At 48.6% G+C, this 17669-nt stretch overlaps 1 protein-coding gene across 1 annotated transcript; it reads left to right on the top strand.

Moving 5' to 3' along the window:
* Nucleotides 1–432: 432 nt before the first annotated feature.
* Nucleotides 433–12810, top strand: ABCB9 (ATP binding cassette subfamily B member 9). Its single transcript, XM_072350771.1, has 12 exons — nucleotides 433–534; nucleotides 1475–2133; nucleotides 2436–2550; nucleotides 2909–3039; nucleotides 4308–4513; nucleotides 4726–4923; nucleotides 6420–6548; nucleotides 7764–7952; nucleotides 8563–8736; nucleotides 10012–10171; nucleotides 10612–10748; nucleotides 11046–12810. The coding sequence occupies exons 2-12, from the start codon at nucleotides 1527–1529 to the stop codon at nucleotides 11382–11384; spliced, it is 2385 nt and encodes a 794-aa protein (XP_072206872.1). The 5' UTR covers nucleotides 433–534; nucleotides 1475–1526; the 3' UTR covers nucleotides 11385–12810.
* The last annotated feature ends 4859 nt before the right edge of the window (nucleotides 12811–17669 follow it).

The raw sequence follows: 17669 nt of genomic DNA, 5'->3' as shown, positions 1-17669 counted from the left end.
GTAGCAAGGAACTCTGTCTTGGCAAGAGCTCCACCTTGAAAACGGCCCCACTGGGGGTAATTGCATTGAGGCCTGGGGAGGGCTCTGGGTGCAGGTGTGGAAAGAAGCAGAAACAAGACTCAGCCCAGTTGCAGCCCATTTCCTGTGCTTTAAAACAGCCCTTCCCACTTTTCAGCGTGACATGGGAAGGGCCGTGCCAGGTCTGGCTGCATCCCGGTGGACGTGGGGATGGCTCAGTGTGAGCTTCTCAGTTGCAACCACTCGTTAGCAAAAATAAAATCAACAATAGAACGTGAGATTTTAGTGACTCTTGTGCTCTCCAGAAATGGGGTGATGTGTAGCCCGGGTGCACCGGGACCCGCTTCCCCCTCCATCCCTTCGCTCGTCCCCGTTCCCAACGCACGGAGGCGCTGCCGGGACCGTTCCGCAGCGTGGGGGCGTGGCCAACGTCAGTGGGGGCGTGGTCACGGCGGAAAGCCCCGCCCCCAACCGACCTTCGGACGCACCGGTCGCACCGGGCCGGAGCCGCCGCAGGTAGGAACGGGGTCACGTCTCGTTGCGTGGGAGGAAGCGGGCAGGTTCGGGGTGGGTTCATCCTTCTGGCTTTAGGATTTACTGCGTAATTGTCCTTTCTGTGCGCAGAGAGGAGAAAAGTGGCAGGGCTTGGGGGGGGCGGGGAGGGGGGAACATAGCGTGGGGATAGAGCTGCCCCCGCGTGATGGCGAGGGCGGAGTCCGCGCTCGGAGCTGCTTTGTAATCTGCTCGTGGGGTGTTTATTGGGTGCCACCCTATTGCATGCTGACACTATTGCTTCGTGGCTTGCTCCGAATTAATATTCTGAAGGGTGATACGGCTGCTCTGGCTGTCACGCTTTTGTTTATGGGACTGTATTTAGATATTATGTATTGTTTTTCAAAGAGGAGAATGTGTTACGAGGCAGAACTGCTCTCCCTTCTGTTATGTACACCTCGACACTGGTTTGTATCGAGTGCTTGATTTCAGCTTTACCCCGGGAAATCAGGGAGGAACCCTCAGACCACAAATGTCTGAGCCCAGGAACTCAGCAGCCCTACTGCAAAGGGCACGAGGGCTGCACGGGCATCCTGTGCCCATGTCCCACTGTCACCCAGCCAGAATGAGGTTTCCCAATGAGGCACAAGAATCCCAGAATGCTTGATGTTGGAAGGGACCTCTGGAGATCATCCAGCCCAACCTGCCTGCACAAGCAGCTTTTAGATTTGTGATAGATGGAGTCATCTTGGAAGGGGTGGAGTTTGCCTTCGTTTGTGCTTTTGACTTTCTAAAAAGTCAAAGTGAGTGTATATAGAGAGGAAGAGGAGAGGATGAAGGAGCAGGTAGCAGTGTTTGAGATCAACATAGCGGGTGGCTGTTGTGGCCTTCTCCGGTGGCCCTTGCAACCCATTAACTCCACATGGCTAATAACAACCCCGTCCTTTCTTCTCACCCTGTGCAGAGGCTGTGGCCATGTCCTCACTGCTCTAGGCCTGTCCCCCACCACCTTGAGGATGCGTGCCTGGAAGGCGGTGGCCAGCACGCTGGTGCTGAGCGGGGTGGATGTGGTGGTCACCACGCTGCTCTATGCCCACGGCCGGCGTGGTCGGGACATCCTTCAGGACCTGCGGCACTTCAACATCTTCAACTCGCTGCTGGACATCTGGGGGGGCTGTCTCTACCGCAGCTGTGTGCTGCTGGGGGCTGCCATTGGGGTGGCCACCAACACGGCCTACGGCCCCCGGCGCCTCAGGGCTTCACGGACCTTCATTGCTGTCGTCTGCCTCCTCATGGGTATCTACATGATGGTGAAGCTGCTGCTCTACTCTGAGGTGCGGAGAACCATCAGGGATCCCTGGTTCTGGGGGCTCTTTGCTTGGACCTACGTGGCGTTAGTGGCCACCTTTGGGCTGTGGCAGCTGCTGGCCTGTGTCACATCTTCCCGCGAGGCGCTGGGGCATGGCTCTGAGTCCCGCACCGAGGCAGAGGAGAGTTGTGATGCCCCACGGGACAAGCGAGAGGAGGCAGCAGGACCCACCATCCATAAGCTGCTGTCCTACACCAAGCCAGATGCTGTCTTCCTGGGTATTGCTTCTTTCTTCCTCCTCGTGGCTGCGCTGGGTAAGTGAAGGGTTTGGAGGGGGCTCCTCTTCACTGGGAGAGGAGGAGTCACATTGGGGATTTGCTCATGGAATGAGGGAAAAATTAAATTGAGAAAAAAAAATGCAGTGGACGATAAAGTGCCATGGGAAATAAAACTTCTAAATTCGTGCCTCTTAGTGCATATTGTGTGAGGGGCAAATAACTCAGTGGTTGGGATGGAGGTTGACTGTGGGCCTTCGTGGTTGGGAATACCAACCCGTGGTTGGATCTTGGACCCACCTGGTGGGTCTGTAACTCTTTGTGCTGTGCTTCTGCATCAGGAGAGACCTTCCTGCCCTACTACACAGGGTTGGCCATTGATGGCATCGTGGTGCAGAAGAGCATGGACCGCTTCTCCACGGCAGTGCTGGTCATGTCGCTGCTCGCCATAGGAAGGTAATCGCAGGGGTCAGAGCCCAGCAAGGAGCTATGACTGCTTTGTGCTCTTACAGTGGTGGTGGTCATGAGATCTTCCATGTCCTCCCCCCATGTACTGGGGGAGCAGGCACAGGGGATGGGCTCCCTGGTAATCACTGTCCCTGCCTGAAGCTTGTCATTACAGGGATTAGGACCGGTGTCCCTGTTCTGGTAGCACCCAAGGGAGGCATGGGCTGGTCTAATCATTACTACCCAGGGTGGAAAGTGATACCAACACAGCATTGCCCAAGCCCTTGATGCAGGCTCTGGTGTGTTTGTGTTGCTGAGGAGTGGGTTTCATGTCTACTGGTCTATAACATTTCTTATCTGCAATTAGCTCATTTGCCGCAGGTGTCCGGGGCGGCGTTTTTACGCTCATATTTGCAAGATTGAACATCCGCCTTCGCAACTGCCTCTTCAGGTCGCTGGTGTCTCAAGAGATGAGTTTCTTTGATGAGAATCGCACAGGTGGGTTCCTCTTTCCCCTGGGTTTACTCTATTCCTGCACATGCTGTTTTTTCCCTTTGGTTTACCCTCTCTCTGGGGGCTTTTAGAGGTGGTATATAAACGCTCATGTTTAGATACAGCAACAGGAAGCCCTTCCTTTTGGGTGCTTTCTTGCCACAGGGGTCAGGATTGCCCAGCACCTTGGGAATGCCTCATTGCCACTAAGCAGCCTGATATCCAGCAGCCCCAGGGCTGGCATTTTTGTCTCCAGCCATCTCATTCCCAGAGTACTTCCATCCTTCTTCATGCACGTCCCTTCAGTTCCCGCTGATCAGCTGCCCTCCATCGCTGCTCCAGGCACTGGAAACCTCAGACGTGCAAAGCTTGCTGTGCGTGCTTGTGACTTTTCCTCTTTGCCATCCAGTCCTGTCCCTGTCTGTGTCATTTCGGTGTGGTCCCAGTCAGCTGCAACTTTTCCCTTACTTAGTTTCTTCTTGGCAATATTTTTAGTTTTGAGGCTGTTGCCATATTTAGCAGTCGCTGCCTGTTGCCCTGTTAGCTAAGGACACTGGATATGTTATTGTAAATGGGATATGGGTAACCCTCGACTAATAGTTATGCAATAGCATGGGACTTCAGCCCTGGCTGCACTGGAACACAGGCCAAGTACTTAGAAATTCAAGGTGGTGTTTGACTCCACTGCAGGAGTTTTGCCCTTAGTGGCTGCACTCACATCCTCCAGGTCACTTGGGTCTTTTCCAGGCTGTGGGCACAGCTAAACTTCCTCTGCCCTCTCTGAAGCTGCCTGGCAGTCTGTAGGGCGAGCTGTGCTAGGCATGCTCCTGGTCCTGTGAGGACAGCAGGGAGTGTTGCCAGCTGTCGGCTGGTGGAGGGCTCCTGGCTTCACTTAAAGATGAACTGGAGGCTGTGTTCAGCTCAGCAAACACCCACTGGTGCACCCACATGGGATGCCCTCCAGATATAGTGCAGGGCCAGTCGCTTGTGCCAACCTGAGCTACCCAAGGATGTTGCTCCTGCTTTCAGACAGGTTTCATGTCTTTTGCAAATGCAGCAATTTGAGCTCCTCTGCTTTGCTTCACATCCCCAACAGCTGCAATCCTCTTCCATGCTGCCCTGCAGACCCCATCAAGGGTCTGGGTTGGAAGAAGAGCTCCATCTGCCAGGAGACTGCTATACAGTCTGCGACGGGATGCGGGACGTGGACAGGTGATGACCTGCCACAGTGACGTGTCCCTGCTCTCCCTTTCCCCAACCCTTTGTTCTTTCAGGGGATGTCATCTCCCGCCTGACATCGGACACAACCATCGTGAGTGACCTGGTCTCTCAGAACATCAACATCTTCCTGCGCAACGTGGTGAAGGCCACGGGGGTGATCTTCTTCATGTTCAGCCTCTCATGGAAGCTCTCGCTTGTCACCTTCATGGGCTTCCCCATCATCATGCTGGTGTCTGACATCTACGGGAAGTACTACAAGGTAGGCAGGAGCAACTGGCATAGCTGTGCCACAGTGCTTTCAGTAAACACAGCCCTGCTTTCCACTGTCCCAAGGTCAGGGCTGTATCCCATTACTCAGCGTTGGTGCCCATGGCCTTGGAAAATGTCACTGTGCTCTCTGCAGAGCCTGTGGGAGAGCTGCTGTGGGCAGCTGGGCGTGTGTTGAGCAGCCTTTGTTTCTGCTTCCCGCAGAAGCTCTCCAAGGATGTGCAGAATGCCTTGGCCAAGGCCAACAACACTGCTGAGGAGACCATCTCTGCTATGAAGACCGTCCGCAGCTTTGCCAACGAGGAGGCAGAGGCAAATGTGTACTGGCAGAAGCTGCAGCAGGTGTACAGACTCAACAAGCGGGAGGCCCTGGCTTACACCTACTACGTGTGGTCCAGCGGGGTAGGTGACCTGCACCAGGGACAGGCAGGGGACATGGCTTCAGGTGACAAAACACACATGGAGGGATGTGTGCTGGTCTCAGGGAGCTTTGTGGGGTGAGCCCATCCTTGATATCTGCTGACCTCTATCAAGAATATACTCCATCCCCACTTAGGGGAGCTTCGCATCGTGGTGCCGAACAGTCTGTTTTCTCTTGTAAATTAGAATGGAATTGATAACTGCTCAAGGTCGTGGAAAACCCCATGTTTTCAGGCTGCTGCATTGCGTGCCTTTGCCAGCTCATCTCAGGCGGTTCCGGCTGGGAAAACAGCCACAGTGTTGGTTGAGATTCTGCTCAGAAACAGAGATTTTCTACATGTGGGCGGTGGTGAAGGGAGGCTGCTGGTTTGTTGTTTGATTTAGGTTTGGTTTTTTTTTTTTTGCAAAATGTTTTTTTTTCTTTGCTGAGAGCAGATGGTTTGGGGCTTCTCTTATATCTGCTGCTAAGGCTGTGCAAAACCCTCACATGGGGCTGCCCTTAACCCTGCACATTTAGGGATCCAAAGAGCTGCTGCTGAGAGTTGTGCGGGTTATGCCCTCATACAGCTGCAGGAGGCTTATGTGTTCCCAAGGCTGGAAGCAAATTCAGAGCATTCTTAGCATTGTTTCTGAGTATCCAGGTGAAGCCAGCAGTGGGAACTGGGACGGAACAGATCCCACTGAGTCAGAAAAGGCAAAACTGCTCCTGTGGGGCTTGTGTAAAAAGAAGCTGACAGATATAGCACAGCCCTGCTGGAGTCTCTCTCTGAGGATACAGGATCTTAAGGTCAGATCTTGGCAGAGAGAGAGAAGAGGAACTCTTCCCCTGTGTTTTCCCTCTGTGTGCCAACAGCTCTTCCCACTAACTGTGATCCCAGCAAACTCTGGGCACTCATGTTACCCTGTGACAGGCAGCCTGCATGCCAAATGTTGCGCAGGGCACTGGGCACTGCAGAGTGAAACATCAGGATCACATCAGTGCTGATCTGTTACTTTTGCTGAGTAGGTGGTGCCCCCAGACACCGATTTCAAGCAAGAGTTGAGGTTATACTTCAGGGACTTGTATACACTACAAGGATTTTGTGCATTAATTCTTGGCTTGGCTCTGCTCTCTAAATTAAAATGTGTCATATAACACAGAGGTTATTTTAGCAGTGAGGTGACTGTATGTGTTGGATAATTAGAGTGTGGGTTATGCTCGTCCAAGAGACGTCCATGAGACACTCTGTTATTTCAGATAAATCTTCCCTTCTCTGTTGCCACTCCACACTTGTATTTTGTTGAATTCCCTCAGTCAGCCCAGGTAACCAAGTTGTTTTTCCCTTCTTTTACCCAAGCTGTGTGCTGTCAGGGATGCAGGGTTTGAGTCTCAAAGAATAAATACCAGCTCCTGAATTGTGGTCTGCTGTGTGAGTAACTACAGTTGCACCAGAGTGTTATCTGTCCTTGCTGATTTTGGGCTGTTTGCTTCCTTTCAGCTCACCCTCCTGGTGGTCCAGGTCAGCATCCTGTACTATGGAGGGCACCTTGTGATCTCAGGGCAAATGACGAGTGGAAACCTGATATCCTTCATCATTTATGAGTTCGTCTTAGGAGATTGCATGGAGGTGAGTTTGTTTGATCCTTCCAGGTGACCCCATATCACAATGTTTGTTTTCAAAATGATCTCAACTCCTGCAGTCACAGGACTGGAGCCAGTGTTGCCTTCCGTGCCACCTGCTGTGGCTTTGCCCATCTGCAGTCTGATTCTGCCTTCTGCTTCCTGCTCTATTTCCACTGTAACCCCCTGAATACAACCACTGCTAACACCTTGACACTTGAAAGCATCCGAAGCAGCTCACTGCTGATAAAGACAATCAGTAATAAAGGGGTTGGGCTGCCCCTGCTGAAGGGGAGAGTCCTGGCTGCCTTCCAAGCATGTTTTCTGGTGTAAAGGATGCAGAGATTGCGTGGCTGCCTGTTCAATTTCAGAGTTCGTTAAGAGCTTAATTACATTACATTTTTTAACTCTCCCTGGAATAGGCTGCAAGCTGCTGCATTGGCAGCGCATTAGCAACTTGGGATTGTGGGTGGGATGGGAGCCCACTCAGGGCTGCTTTCCCGTTGCAAAGGCATAAGCCTGGCCAACTGAAGCAGAAATTAGCAAGTTCAGATTTCCTCACAGCCACGCTTGGTTTCAGTGATTCATCCTTCATGCAGCAACACAGCAGAGCTGGAGGCAGCTCACCCAGCTCTCACCATCTGTGCTGGTAGCTGCAGGCTCTGGTAGTGTTTCCAGGCTGTAGTTTTGGTGCATTTGAGACACTTACAGTACAGGCTGTTCACCAGTTCTGAGTTTAACGCTGAAATTAGCCAGCGAGATGGAGGTTATTCCAGTAAAGCTAGTATCGGTGTATAGCAGTTGTAGTGGGAGGAAGAAGCAACAGTAGATCCACTGAGACTATATTACTATGGGGAACAGCCATATCAGCTACCTAATGGTGGTCTAGAAAGGTCCAGCCTGAGGTTGCTTTGCATTTGTAACATGTGTGCTAGGGGACAAGCCAGCTGCTCTGGAGTTGGTGCGGTGCATTGTCATATGTGGATGCATTCAACCATTGGGTTGGGGAGCTCTCTTCCCAATCCATCTATTTACTTCTTGTATTCCCCTGAGTCTTCCCATGCAAAAACCCTAGATTATGTTTTCTCTACCTTGGGCACGGACAAGAGTTCTCTTTTTCTGCCTGATGACATCAGACAGTGCTTCAGCTGTTCTAATTGTGAGTGGTTCTGATTGCTGTTTCCATAATGAGAGGGTCTTACCATTGCCTCTTCCCTTCCAGTCTGTGGGCTCTGTCTACAGCGGCCTGATGCAGGGAGTGGGTGCTGCTGAGAAGGTGTTTGAGTTCATCGACCGCAAGCCAACAATGGTCAACGATGGGTCACTGGCCCCAGACCATGTGGATGGAAAGGTGGAGTTCAGAAACGTGACGTTCTCTTACCGCACTCGTTCCGCAACGCAGGTCCTCCAGGTGAGCCCCACTGGTGCAGAGCATTCCTCACCACGAGGCATCTTGTGATGTTTCTCCATAATGACCATAAACAATCCTCAACCTTTGGGGAAGGTCATTTGCCCTTTTGTAGATGCATAATGTCAGCCTCAGCAGCATGCTGGCAAGCAGATTATAGTGAACAGCAGGTGTTTAGGGTTGGCTTTCCTTGACGAGAATTAGATTTATTAATAAAACCCTTGTTCCCAGCTCAGACATTAAACACGTCAGCATGGTGCAGGGCTTTGTGCCAATCTGTCTCAGGCTGCTTCCATGTGAGAGAGGCTGAGGTCATGGGGCAGGGTGAGGCAGCAAGGAGTTTGGTTGCTTTGCAGTTTTTGGAGGTCCTGCTGCATGTGCAGGAAAATTCAGAGCAAATGTGGAGGCTTCGTGCTTCCTCAGGAGGGAACTGAGAGGAGAAGAAAACAGTCTTTTGCAGGTGAGATGGCCAAAGCAGCACACCAGAATGGTTGGCTGGGGGTGGATCTCCTTAGCCATCTTTTGGTCACCTCTATTGTGCAGGGCTCAAGCCACTGCTCCAGGACCCTGGTGAAGTCCAGCACCTGAGAGCATTCTCCCATCCATGTTGCAGAACGTGTCCTTCACCCTGCACCCTGGCAAAGTGACGGCACTGGTGGGCCCCTCAGGGAGTGGGAAGAGTTCCTGCGTCAACATCCTGGAGAATTTCTACCCTCTGCAAGATGGGCAGGTGCTGCTGGATGGGCATCCCATTAACATGTACGATCACAAGTACCTGCACTCAGTGGTACGAGCGACTGATAAGTGTATTCTAGCTATCACTTACTGTGGTCAGAGGGGATGATGGCAGTGTTGTGTATGGCTATGGGTTTGATCTGGAAACCTCTGAAGTGCCCAGAAAGCTGGAGGTGGTCCAGAAAATAAATTCAGATAATCTGGGGGGGGGGGCAGAAGGGAACAAGATGGTGATTGGTTTCAGGGGATGGGGGAAGTCTGCTGAAAACAGAACAAGAAAAGTGTTTTGTTTTGTGGGGTTGGTTTTTTTTTGGCCAACCTGAAAGGAGTGCAATTTTGGTTGTTTGACTACTGATAGACTCAGCTTGTTTTGGAAGAAATGTTTTGTGTTCCTGCAGAATATTCTACCTTAAGATCTTAAAATTGCTCTAAGATCATGAAGAGTTAAACTGCTTGGAATCCTGGAAGCAGCAGAGGAGTGCTTTGTCCAGGCCCCTAGCTCTGTCTGTATGTCAGCATAGATCAGCCTCCATCTCCTCTGCAAGTAACTGCCCACTTTGTTTGCCCCCAGAGTGAATGGCCTCGGGAGTCAGCAGGAAAACCTGAAAACAATTGATCAGAAGCAGGCTGGAAAGCCGAAGTCAGTGTGACTAATTGACATTCTCTGCCAGTGCTGAGTGAAAATTAAAAGACAAGCAAGTCTTTCAGCTTTGCAAGCCCGGTGTCATGCTAGGAGCATGGGGAGAAGTCAATTAAAATATGACCGTATCCTACTGGTTCTCTTCTTGTCCAGTTCTAAGCAATTATTTGGAGGGTTCAATTTATTTCAATATAGACTGTTTAACAAAGCAGGCTGAATTTAAGCGTGAGCAGCAGTGGCTGTACAGTAGAACAGGGAGGCTGTTGCTAAGCAATTAAGGAATTGCAGCAGCTCTAACTTCCTAATTTGCCTTGAGCAGAAAATTAGCAAGACTGGGCAAAGCTCCCTCCAGCCTGCATTGTCCCTGCAACTGCTTTTCTGTACTGAGAAGTGCAAATTCTGGGTCTGGAGCAAAACCATGGCAAGGACCTGGAGCGGGAAGCCCATCCCATGTGAAAGCATACCGACATCACTTGCATTTCCTTTTCTGCACAGTAACTTCCAGCAGACAACATAAAGTGGAATGGGACTGCCACTGGGCACCTAGCAGTGTTGCTGAAAGCTCACATTGAGGCATTTCTGTGCCTTGGTCCTTACCTAGTAACAACAAATGCTGATAATCTGAGATGCTGGTCAGCCATTGTGTCTTCTGCTTCCAACCTGCTGCTTTTCCTTTCCTTTCTGCAGATCTCTCTGGTGAGCCAAGAGCCAGTGCTGTTTGCTCGCTCTATTGCTGATAATATTTCTTACGGATTAGCTTCAGCCTCCTTTGAGTCGGTTGTTCAGGCTGCCCAGAAGGCTAACGCGCACGCCTTCATCACGGAGCTACAGGATGGCTACCACACAGGTACCAGCATCCCTCTGTTTGCACCAAAAACAGTCTTTAATAAGGGAGCCATGAGGAGGTAGGGGCTGTAGCTTTTCCTTGCTGTTGCTTCAGCTGTGCTGCCTCCAGGGCCCATCTTACAGCAATACAGCCATGTTGGTCAGCACAAGACAGAAGTCGGAGTTTGGATGATCTTTCAGGCTCAGTGACTTCTTGCTCTGGGTCTTTCCATGAGCATCAGTCCCTCACACACTGGGACAGCAGTGCAAAACTTTCTGCTGGAGGGAAGGTGTTTGTTTTTTAGTACATTTAAACTGCTTTGTTAAGTGAATAAACAGAATAGCATTTGCCTCGTCTTTGTTTCAGAGCATGATGCTGTCCTGGTGTTGTTGGCTGGATGCTGAACTTGATGACAACTGTTGATTTTTATCTTGACTGCTCCTTCTCTCTTGATCCAACAGAGGCAGGTGAAAAAGGAGCTCAGCTATCAGGTGGCCAGAAGCAGAGAGTGGCTATTGCCAGGGCCTTGATCCGAACCCCTCCCATCCTCATCCTGGATGAAGCCACAAGTGCACTGGATGCAGAGAGCGAACATGCGGTGAGTGGGTAACTTGGGTGTCTGGGCTGAAGAAGCAGCCTGGGGTTGGAGGAAAGGTTACAGCTTCAATTTCCAGCCTGTAGACAAACTTGCAGTAGGGAGGAGTACCTGAGCTAAAATCTGAACCGAGGCACCAAACAAACCATGCTTGTAAGCTGAACAGTGGTTTATCTGGCTGAGATGTGATGACCAGACTGTTCTACCAGTAGTCTCCTTTGGTCTGGCTGGTTCATTGGCACAAGGAAAAGCATGGTGCCAGTGATGTTCATGCACTAACATCTTTTATTTCCACAACAGATTCAGCAGGCGATTTACGGTGACTTGCAGAACCACACAGTGCTTGTCATAGCTCACAGGCTGAGCACTGTCGAGAAGGCACATAACATCATTGTGCTGGACAAGGGCCGCGTGGTGCAGCAGGGCTCACACAAGGAGCTCATGGAAGAAGGAGGTCTTTATTCTAAGCTGGTGCAGAGACAGATCCTGGGGCTCGAGGCGGGTAGCGCAGACAGCCGTCAACCCACAGCCCGGGGGGATTCAGCAAAGGCGCCCGGTGGGCTGGAGGGAGAGTTCAGGATAGACCATCCCCTTCCAGCTGCGGCACAGGACGACTGTAACAACACAGCTCATAAGTGAGAGCAGCGAGGGCTGGCGCTCGAGACGCATGCTGGATGCAGCGGCAGGAGGTGGCTTGCCGACCGGCTGGCACGCCGCGCAGTGTGCCCGTTTGCTCATCCTGCGTGCCCCACACACCTTTGCACACACACAACCACACACTATAGAGCTTCCTGCATTACTGCCCAGTGGGCAGATGCCTGCTGGTTAAACAGGGAAACAGATTTGGGAGTTGGGTCTTTAGCAATTCCCAGCATTTCTACTGGGTTTCTTTTCTTACTACCAGTAATTCCTCACAACTGGGACTTTTCTTCTATTGATATGCATGTGTAACTGATATTAACTGTAATGGTTGTAAAATGCATGCACGGAGGGGAAATTCCCCTTCAGGAATTTCAGGGGGTGGCTCTTACAGCCAGATAGAAAAGCAGTGACTGGTGAAGAAAGTCCTGCTTCTGCTGTGATCTATGGAGCCAGTCTGAAGTCTGTAGGGAACTCCCTTTGGCTTCAGTGAAAACTGGATCACTCTCGTGGGGCTGAATGCCAGGAGAATTTTGCACTGAGTGCCTGCAGGCTCAGGTTCATAACCACGGCTGCTGAGCTTGTTTCATGTAGTAACCATCCTTTCTGGAATAAGCTAGGGGACCAGGAGGCGGGTGTTGCATTTAGATTTGCTCGTGGTGCTTGGTGGGTATTTGGTTTTGTTTTTAAGGATGAAGAGTTTTACCCTAATTGGGTTAGGGTGGTGGGGTTGTTTGTTTGTTTGTTTGTTTTCTTATATATTTCCATGTGCACTACACAATGTCTGTCTGGCTCCAGCATCCTCTCAAATTTAGTCTGTTATTTCAGTATTTTTTTTATATCTCACAACCCTGGTGCTGGTTTGAAAAACACTACTAAAGACAGGCATAAAATACTCAAAGGCAGCACTTTATGAATCCCACTGAAGCTTTGTTCAGCTTCAGGCACTGCTAGTGACTTCATCGCATGGGAAACCCATATAGTCACTTCCCTTGAAGTCAGACTTCCTCTGCCTGAAGTTGAAAATGTGTTTCTTTGAATACTATTTATTAACTTTTAGTAAGAGTGAAAGAAAGAAAGCTGTTGCTCCTAGCCCTTCTGCATAATGGCTCTCTGGCTTTGTAGTTTTATCCTGCCATAGATTAAAGGTGAAGCTTATCCAGGCAGGCAGTTGCTATTGAAAAATAGCATTGGATTTTATATGGGAATGATTGACTCAGAATGTGCATAGCTAAGAAATGATCTCAAGCACTTTAGCTCTCATGTTTTCCAATATTTGAATGCTGCTGTGTTTTCCTTTTTGGCAGTTTTGTTGTTGGTAATGTTTTGTTTTTGCTCAGTAATGTTTTACAAACTCTTTAGTGTCCTTGAGGAGGGATGCTCAACAGAAAAATAAAATACTACCTCTGCCACTACAAACTGAGTCAACCCAGTGGGGGCTGTTTTTGCATTTGGAATATCTGGGACTTCAAGGTAACGTTAATCTGGGGGTGATGGACAGACACCCTCGTGGGGAATAAAAAGAACTACCTACAGAGAATTGGGTATGTAACAGCCGTGAACCACAGCACTAAGAATAACCTGGTCAAGAACTTGTTTTCATCCCAGATCCCATCCGATAGTCTCACACAAAAGGACAGGCAGTATAACCCGCTGTCAAAGCACGGTGCTCTGTAGCTGAAATCTTTTGAACTGCTTGCTTTTGTGATATGATAAAAAGCTGTGCCTTAGGAGGAGAGCTCTCTTTGGCTTATCTCCCTCAATTTAGGAGGGAATCACAATCTGAAGCCTCATTTAAGTAATTCATCATTCATCACTTCCCTAAATGGCCAGTATATTTCTGCCTGATGAAAATCTTCATTGTGGATATGAAGAGTTGGGAGATTCCACCCAGCACCAGAGGGCAGGCAATTAAGTCTACATTCTTATCAGTAACTGTGAGCAGAATGCGACCAGTGGTTTGTAGAAGTGGAACTGATTGCTGCTTAATTGAAAAGCTGGGGGAAAAAAAATAGGTAATCTAGGAATGAGGGAAGCCAGCACTCTGAGAAGTGCTGTTAGGGCAATGCTCATTACTACGTAAGAAGGCAGAAAAGGGGAGAGATCCTGTCACATGCACCCCACCGGGCAGTGCTGCAAGAAGGGGAGTTGAAGGATACACATGGGTTAGTTTGATTGCAAAGGCTACAGGAAATTTTGAGAAGGGATCCCAGCTTCCCAAGCCTGTTGTGTCACTAATCCCAGCATTGTACTCCAAAATCCAAAAAGCTTCAACTGAAATGACATACGGAAAGAGCAGCTTGTCTCTTCTAGTGGCTCCAGTCCAAGCTGATAACAGGAACTGATTTTGTGCATTGCTGCGGGTGCTGAATTCTGTCTTTTGCATCCAGATAAGTCAAGGCTGCTTTTCCCTTGAGCTTTACAAGTTATTTTATTGTGCTGCTGGCATGTGACAAGTGGATCTGTGTGCATGCCAAAGCTATGAGGGCTTTCCATCCAGCAGCACTAATCTAATGCAGGCATTTCTGCTGGCCCAGTATCCAAACCAGTATAAATCCTGTGACTATACTGAAAATCCTGCTTTTCAAAATCATTCCACATTTCTTTTTATGATGGGCCTCCCCTACCTCACAGAACTGCCACCACTTCAGAGTATGTTTGTGACTTGATAACTGGGGTCAGAGGTGCCTGTTGGCCAGTCCAAGCCCAGCAGTAAGTACATGCTTACATTGCTGGTGCAGCAATGGCAGTTCTTTTAGTGCTGGAACCTGACTACCGCATGTCCTTGGGCCACAGTGTCTGTTGGCAGTCTGTACAGTCTGGAAATGAGGCCACTATTCCCTCCTGCAGTGTAGTATTTTGTGGCTGTGGGTTTGCCCAGAGCTGATGTTTACCTGGGAACACAAAGAAGACTGTTCAGGCACTCACTGGTGGCAGTGATGCAGGTAAGTTTCTTCTCAAAGGGAACTCCGATGGGTTTGTCTGAAACCTTAACTTGTGTAGTGCTCCTTGAAGACTGTCATGGCAGAGCTGGAAACAATGAGTCACCTGAAAGCATATGTGATTATAAAGGTTGACTGCGTACTCCACAGTAGGTTGTTTTCCTCACTGCTAACGAGCTCAAACCATTCTCTGTAATAAGTTTGACCACACATTTATTTAAGTACTGAAAAGCCCTATCCAAGATAAAAGTTCAGGAACAGATCCTGTAACACATATAACCAGAGCTTTATTTGATTTAAACACTGGAGGGCCTTATCCAATACAAAGTTCAGTAGTAGATCCTATAGTCCTAGCCCCAAAGACACACATTAACCTTTGTACCTTTGCAGTGACAAGGCGTGTGGCTGAGTGACCCAGTAAAGTGAAACGGAGTGGTGATGGAAAGAAACAGCCATGTTTATTCCAGCAACTTGTCTCTTAGTGCACCAAACTCTGCCTCAATATGCAGTTGTGTGCATTTCTGTGGCTGGGCTTTCTAGGACTTCAGTAGGTCTGGAAATACCACAAGCAAATACAGAGTGCTTCCAGTTCAGGTTCAAAGCTGCATCTTAGTCTGCCCTGCCTGCTCTAGCTGTGAGCCTAAGGAATGCAGATGCAGGTATAAAACCCGTTTCTCCTTTCGTGCCTGTGGCTTCCTGAATGGAAATAGCACTGACAGTTAATTCTTGCTCTTTCCAACAGAACTACTCTTTCTCTTCCAGAACGCTGAATATGCAGGTCTTTCTCATATGTGAAGGAATCTAAATCATAAAATCTAGACAGAAGTGCGGACTTCAAAATAAAAGGGAATTAAATTGCAAATAAGCCTGAGAACTTATCTAACTATTGAGCAACCAGATTAATAAGGGTTAATAAACTCCAAAGATTAGACTTGCAGATTCAGTCTCTACACAACCAACCAGTTTTTCCAGGAAAAGGAAAGAAGTTGTTGCGAAGGTGACTTGCAAAATAACTTCTAAATAATAATAAATATGCATACACACAGTGCTGCTGACTGTAAAAGAATATCAGATGACAGAGTGGAAACCGGGATCAGGTTTTAAAAAATGAATAAATAAAACAAATCTAACATTTAAATTCAACTGGGCTGGGTGCCAGGTCTCCCCATGACTGAAGCCTGACTTCTTATTAATCATGACACGTCTTCCACTGTAGTGTTCTGAATGTTTTTTGTTCTACTTCTCCTCTAATAAGAAATCACAGCTTCTGTACTTTGCCTGCTTTCATTTTTAATGATCGTGAATACTGTTACCTTTTGAAAGGATTTCTGCAAAACTAAAAGAGGATTCAGGGTTTGGATAAATCAGATGAATCTCAGATTGTACTGCTCTGATATTCGATGATGCCTGTAGACAAAAATCCTACTTTATCTTCTATTCTTCACATTCTGCCAAGTGATGTGCTACCACAAAACCTTTCATGAAGGCTGCTGAGTTGAAAGGCACCTTCCAACCTGCTCAAGTAGGTATATATATATTCCAAAGCAGCTGACCCTTACTTTTTCTGTCAGCTTTAGTTGCTTTTCTGGCCAAACTTGCAGGTGCTGATCAAAGTACTAACAAGCACCAGTTGTTTAATACTGACACTCCTCCCTGACAACTCCAGAACCCAAATTTACCTGCATAGGCAGATGTGGTGTTTTCAAGTTATGTTGTACTTGAGCACAAATAAATTATATTTTCCTTGTGCTAAGTTTTGGGATGACTTCACTGTTCTACATGATGAGGCTTTTAACTAATTCAGTACTGATTACCATTGAAAGATTCAAATAGCCCATTCCATGATAACTAGAGCAGTAGAACATAGAAGCAGCAACAGAGAAGATCCCCTTAGAAGATCACTGCAATAGTGAACCATCTTTCTTGACAGCATATTAACCATACAGTGATAATAATACTGTAGTACCCCAGAGATACTCACCCTCGGTACTTCTAGAAGCATTACTCAGTGTGAGCTCCCCCTCTCCACCCTCAGTGTGGGACTGAGCAGTTATTATTAATTTTCACTTTAAGCAAAAAGCCTATGGTTAAGAGAAGCTGAGAGCATTCAGGATCACACAGAAAGGCAGTGGTAAGACTAGATTTACAACATGAAGCTGAGTCAGACTGTTCTAAACCACACTCCCCCAGCACCAATTATCTAGCTATGCTGTGCTAAAATCACCCTTGAGAAGAAGGGCTTTCTTTTAACCCCTCAACTAATTCCTGTTTATATATGTGTGTGTGTATTTGCATGCTGATTTACAGAGTGGGGTAGCAGCATGGTGTAACTGCGTTTTTGACAGGCATGTGCAAACACACTATATGACACCATGTTGGCATCACAGCTATCTCCTGGTTTAAGTAACAAGGTCAGGCTGTGAAAACCCGTGTCACCACCAAGGGGTACAGCTTCTTACTCATCTTTGCCCTGAGCAAAGCACCCACATGAGGAACAGCACAGCACATACCACAGCACCACGTGGATATGCTGACGTGGAGGAGCGGACACATGCCCATATCACTAATTGTGTTCTCCCCACCCTGAGCAAGCACAGATGCCAAGTGTACGGGCCTTTCCTACCTGCTTCTGGGTACTCTCTGCTTGCAACACACTTGTATGAGCTGTGACGGATTGCTGGTCCTTGGACCTGTGGGATAACAGGCAGCTGAGTTTAGTTGCAGGACAAACCCCAAATATACAGCTGTTATGTCTTCATTCAGGTCTGCCAGGAAGTACTGGGTCTGAATGAGACTCATTTCATTATAACTAGATGGGATTACATCAGAGATTGATTCAGTTCACGGTATGACTTTCCAATTAGATCGAAAATGCTAAACACCGAGGATAATGCCACACGGCCATTTCCTATCCGGCTCCTTTGGCTCATTTTGATTCTCTCTGCAGTCACACACACGGAAACCAGCACATCCACACCCACAACCAGCCACAGAACCAGTGCAGGAGGTGGTGCATGCCCAGAGATGCATACAATCTCAGCTATGCTAACACAATTAATTATTTCCAGGCATAATTGTATGCATCAGCCATGCTATCATCAGCGGTAATTGGAGAGCTGCTGCTCCCAAGTGTTACCACAGAGCACACAGCAAAGTGGTGATGATATGCATTTTTGCAGGTGGAGATTCATAGAATGACTTGAGTTGGAAGGGACCTTTAAAGGTCACGTAGTCCCACTGCCTGCAGTGCTCAGGGACACACACAGCTCCATCAGTGCTCACAGCCCCATCTCCTGACCGTGGGTGTCTGCAGGGATGGGGCACCTCCACCTCTCTGTGCACC

Source organism: Excalfactoria chinensis, chromosome 16 (genome assembly GCF_039878825.1).
Source record: "Excalfactoria chinensis isolate bCotChi1 chromosome 16, bCotChi1.hap2, whole genome shotgun sequence".
In the NCBI taxonomy this organism is placed as follows: Eukaryota; Metazoa; Chordata; class Aves; order Galliformes; family Phasianidae; genus Excalfactoria; species Excalfactoria chinensis.
The sequence above is the reverse complement of the archived record's forward strand: the minus strand, read 5'-3'. Positions and strand labels throughout refer to the sequence as shown.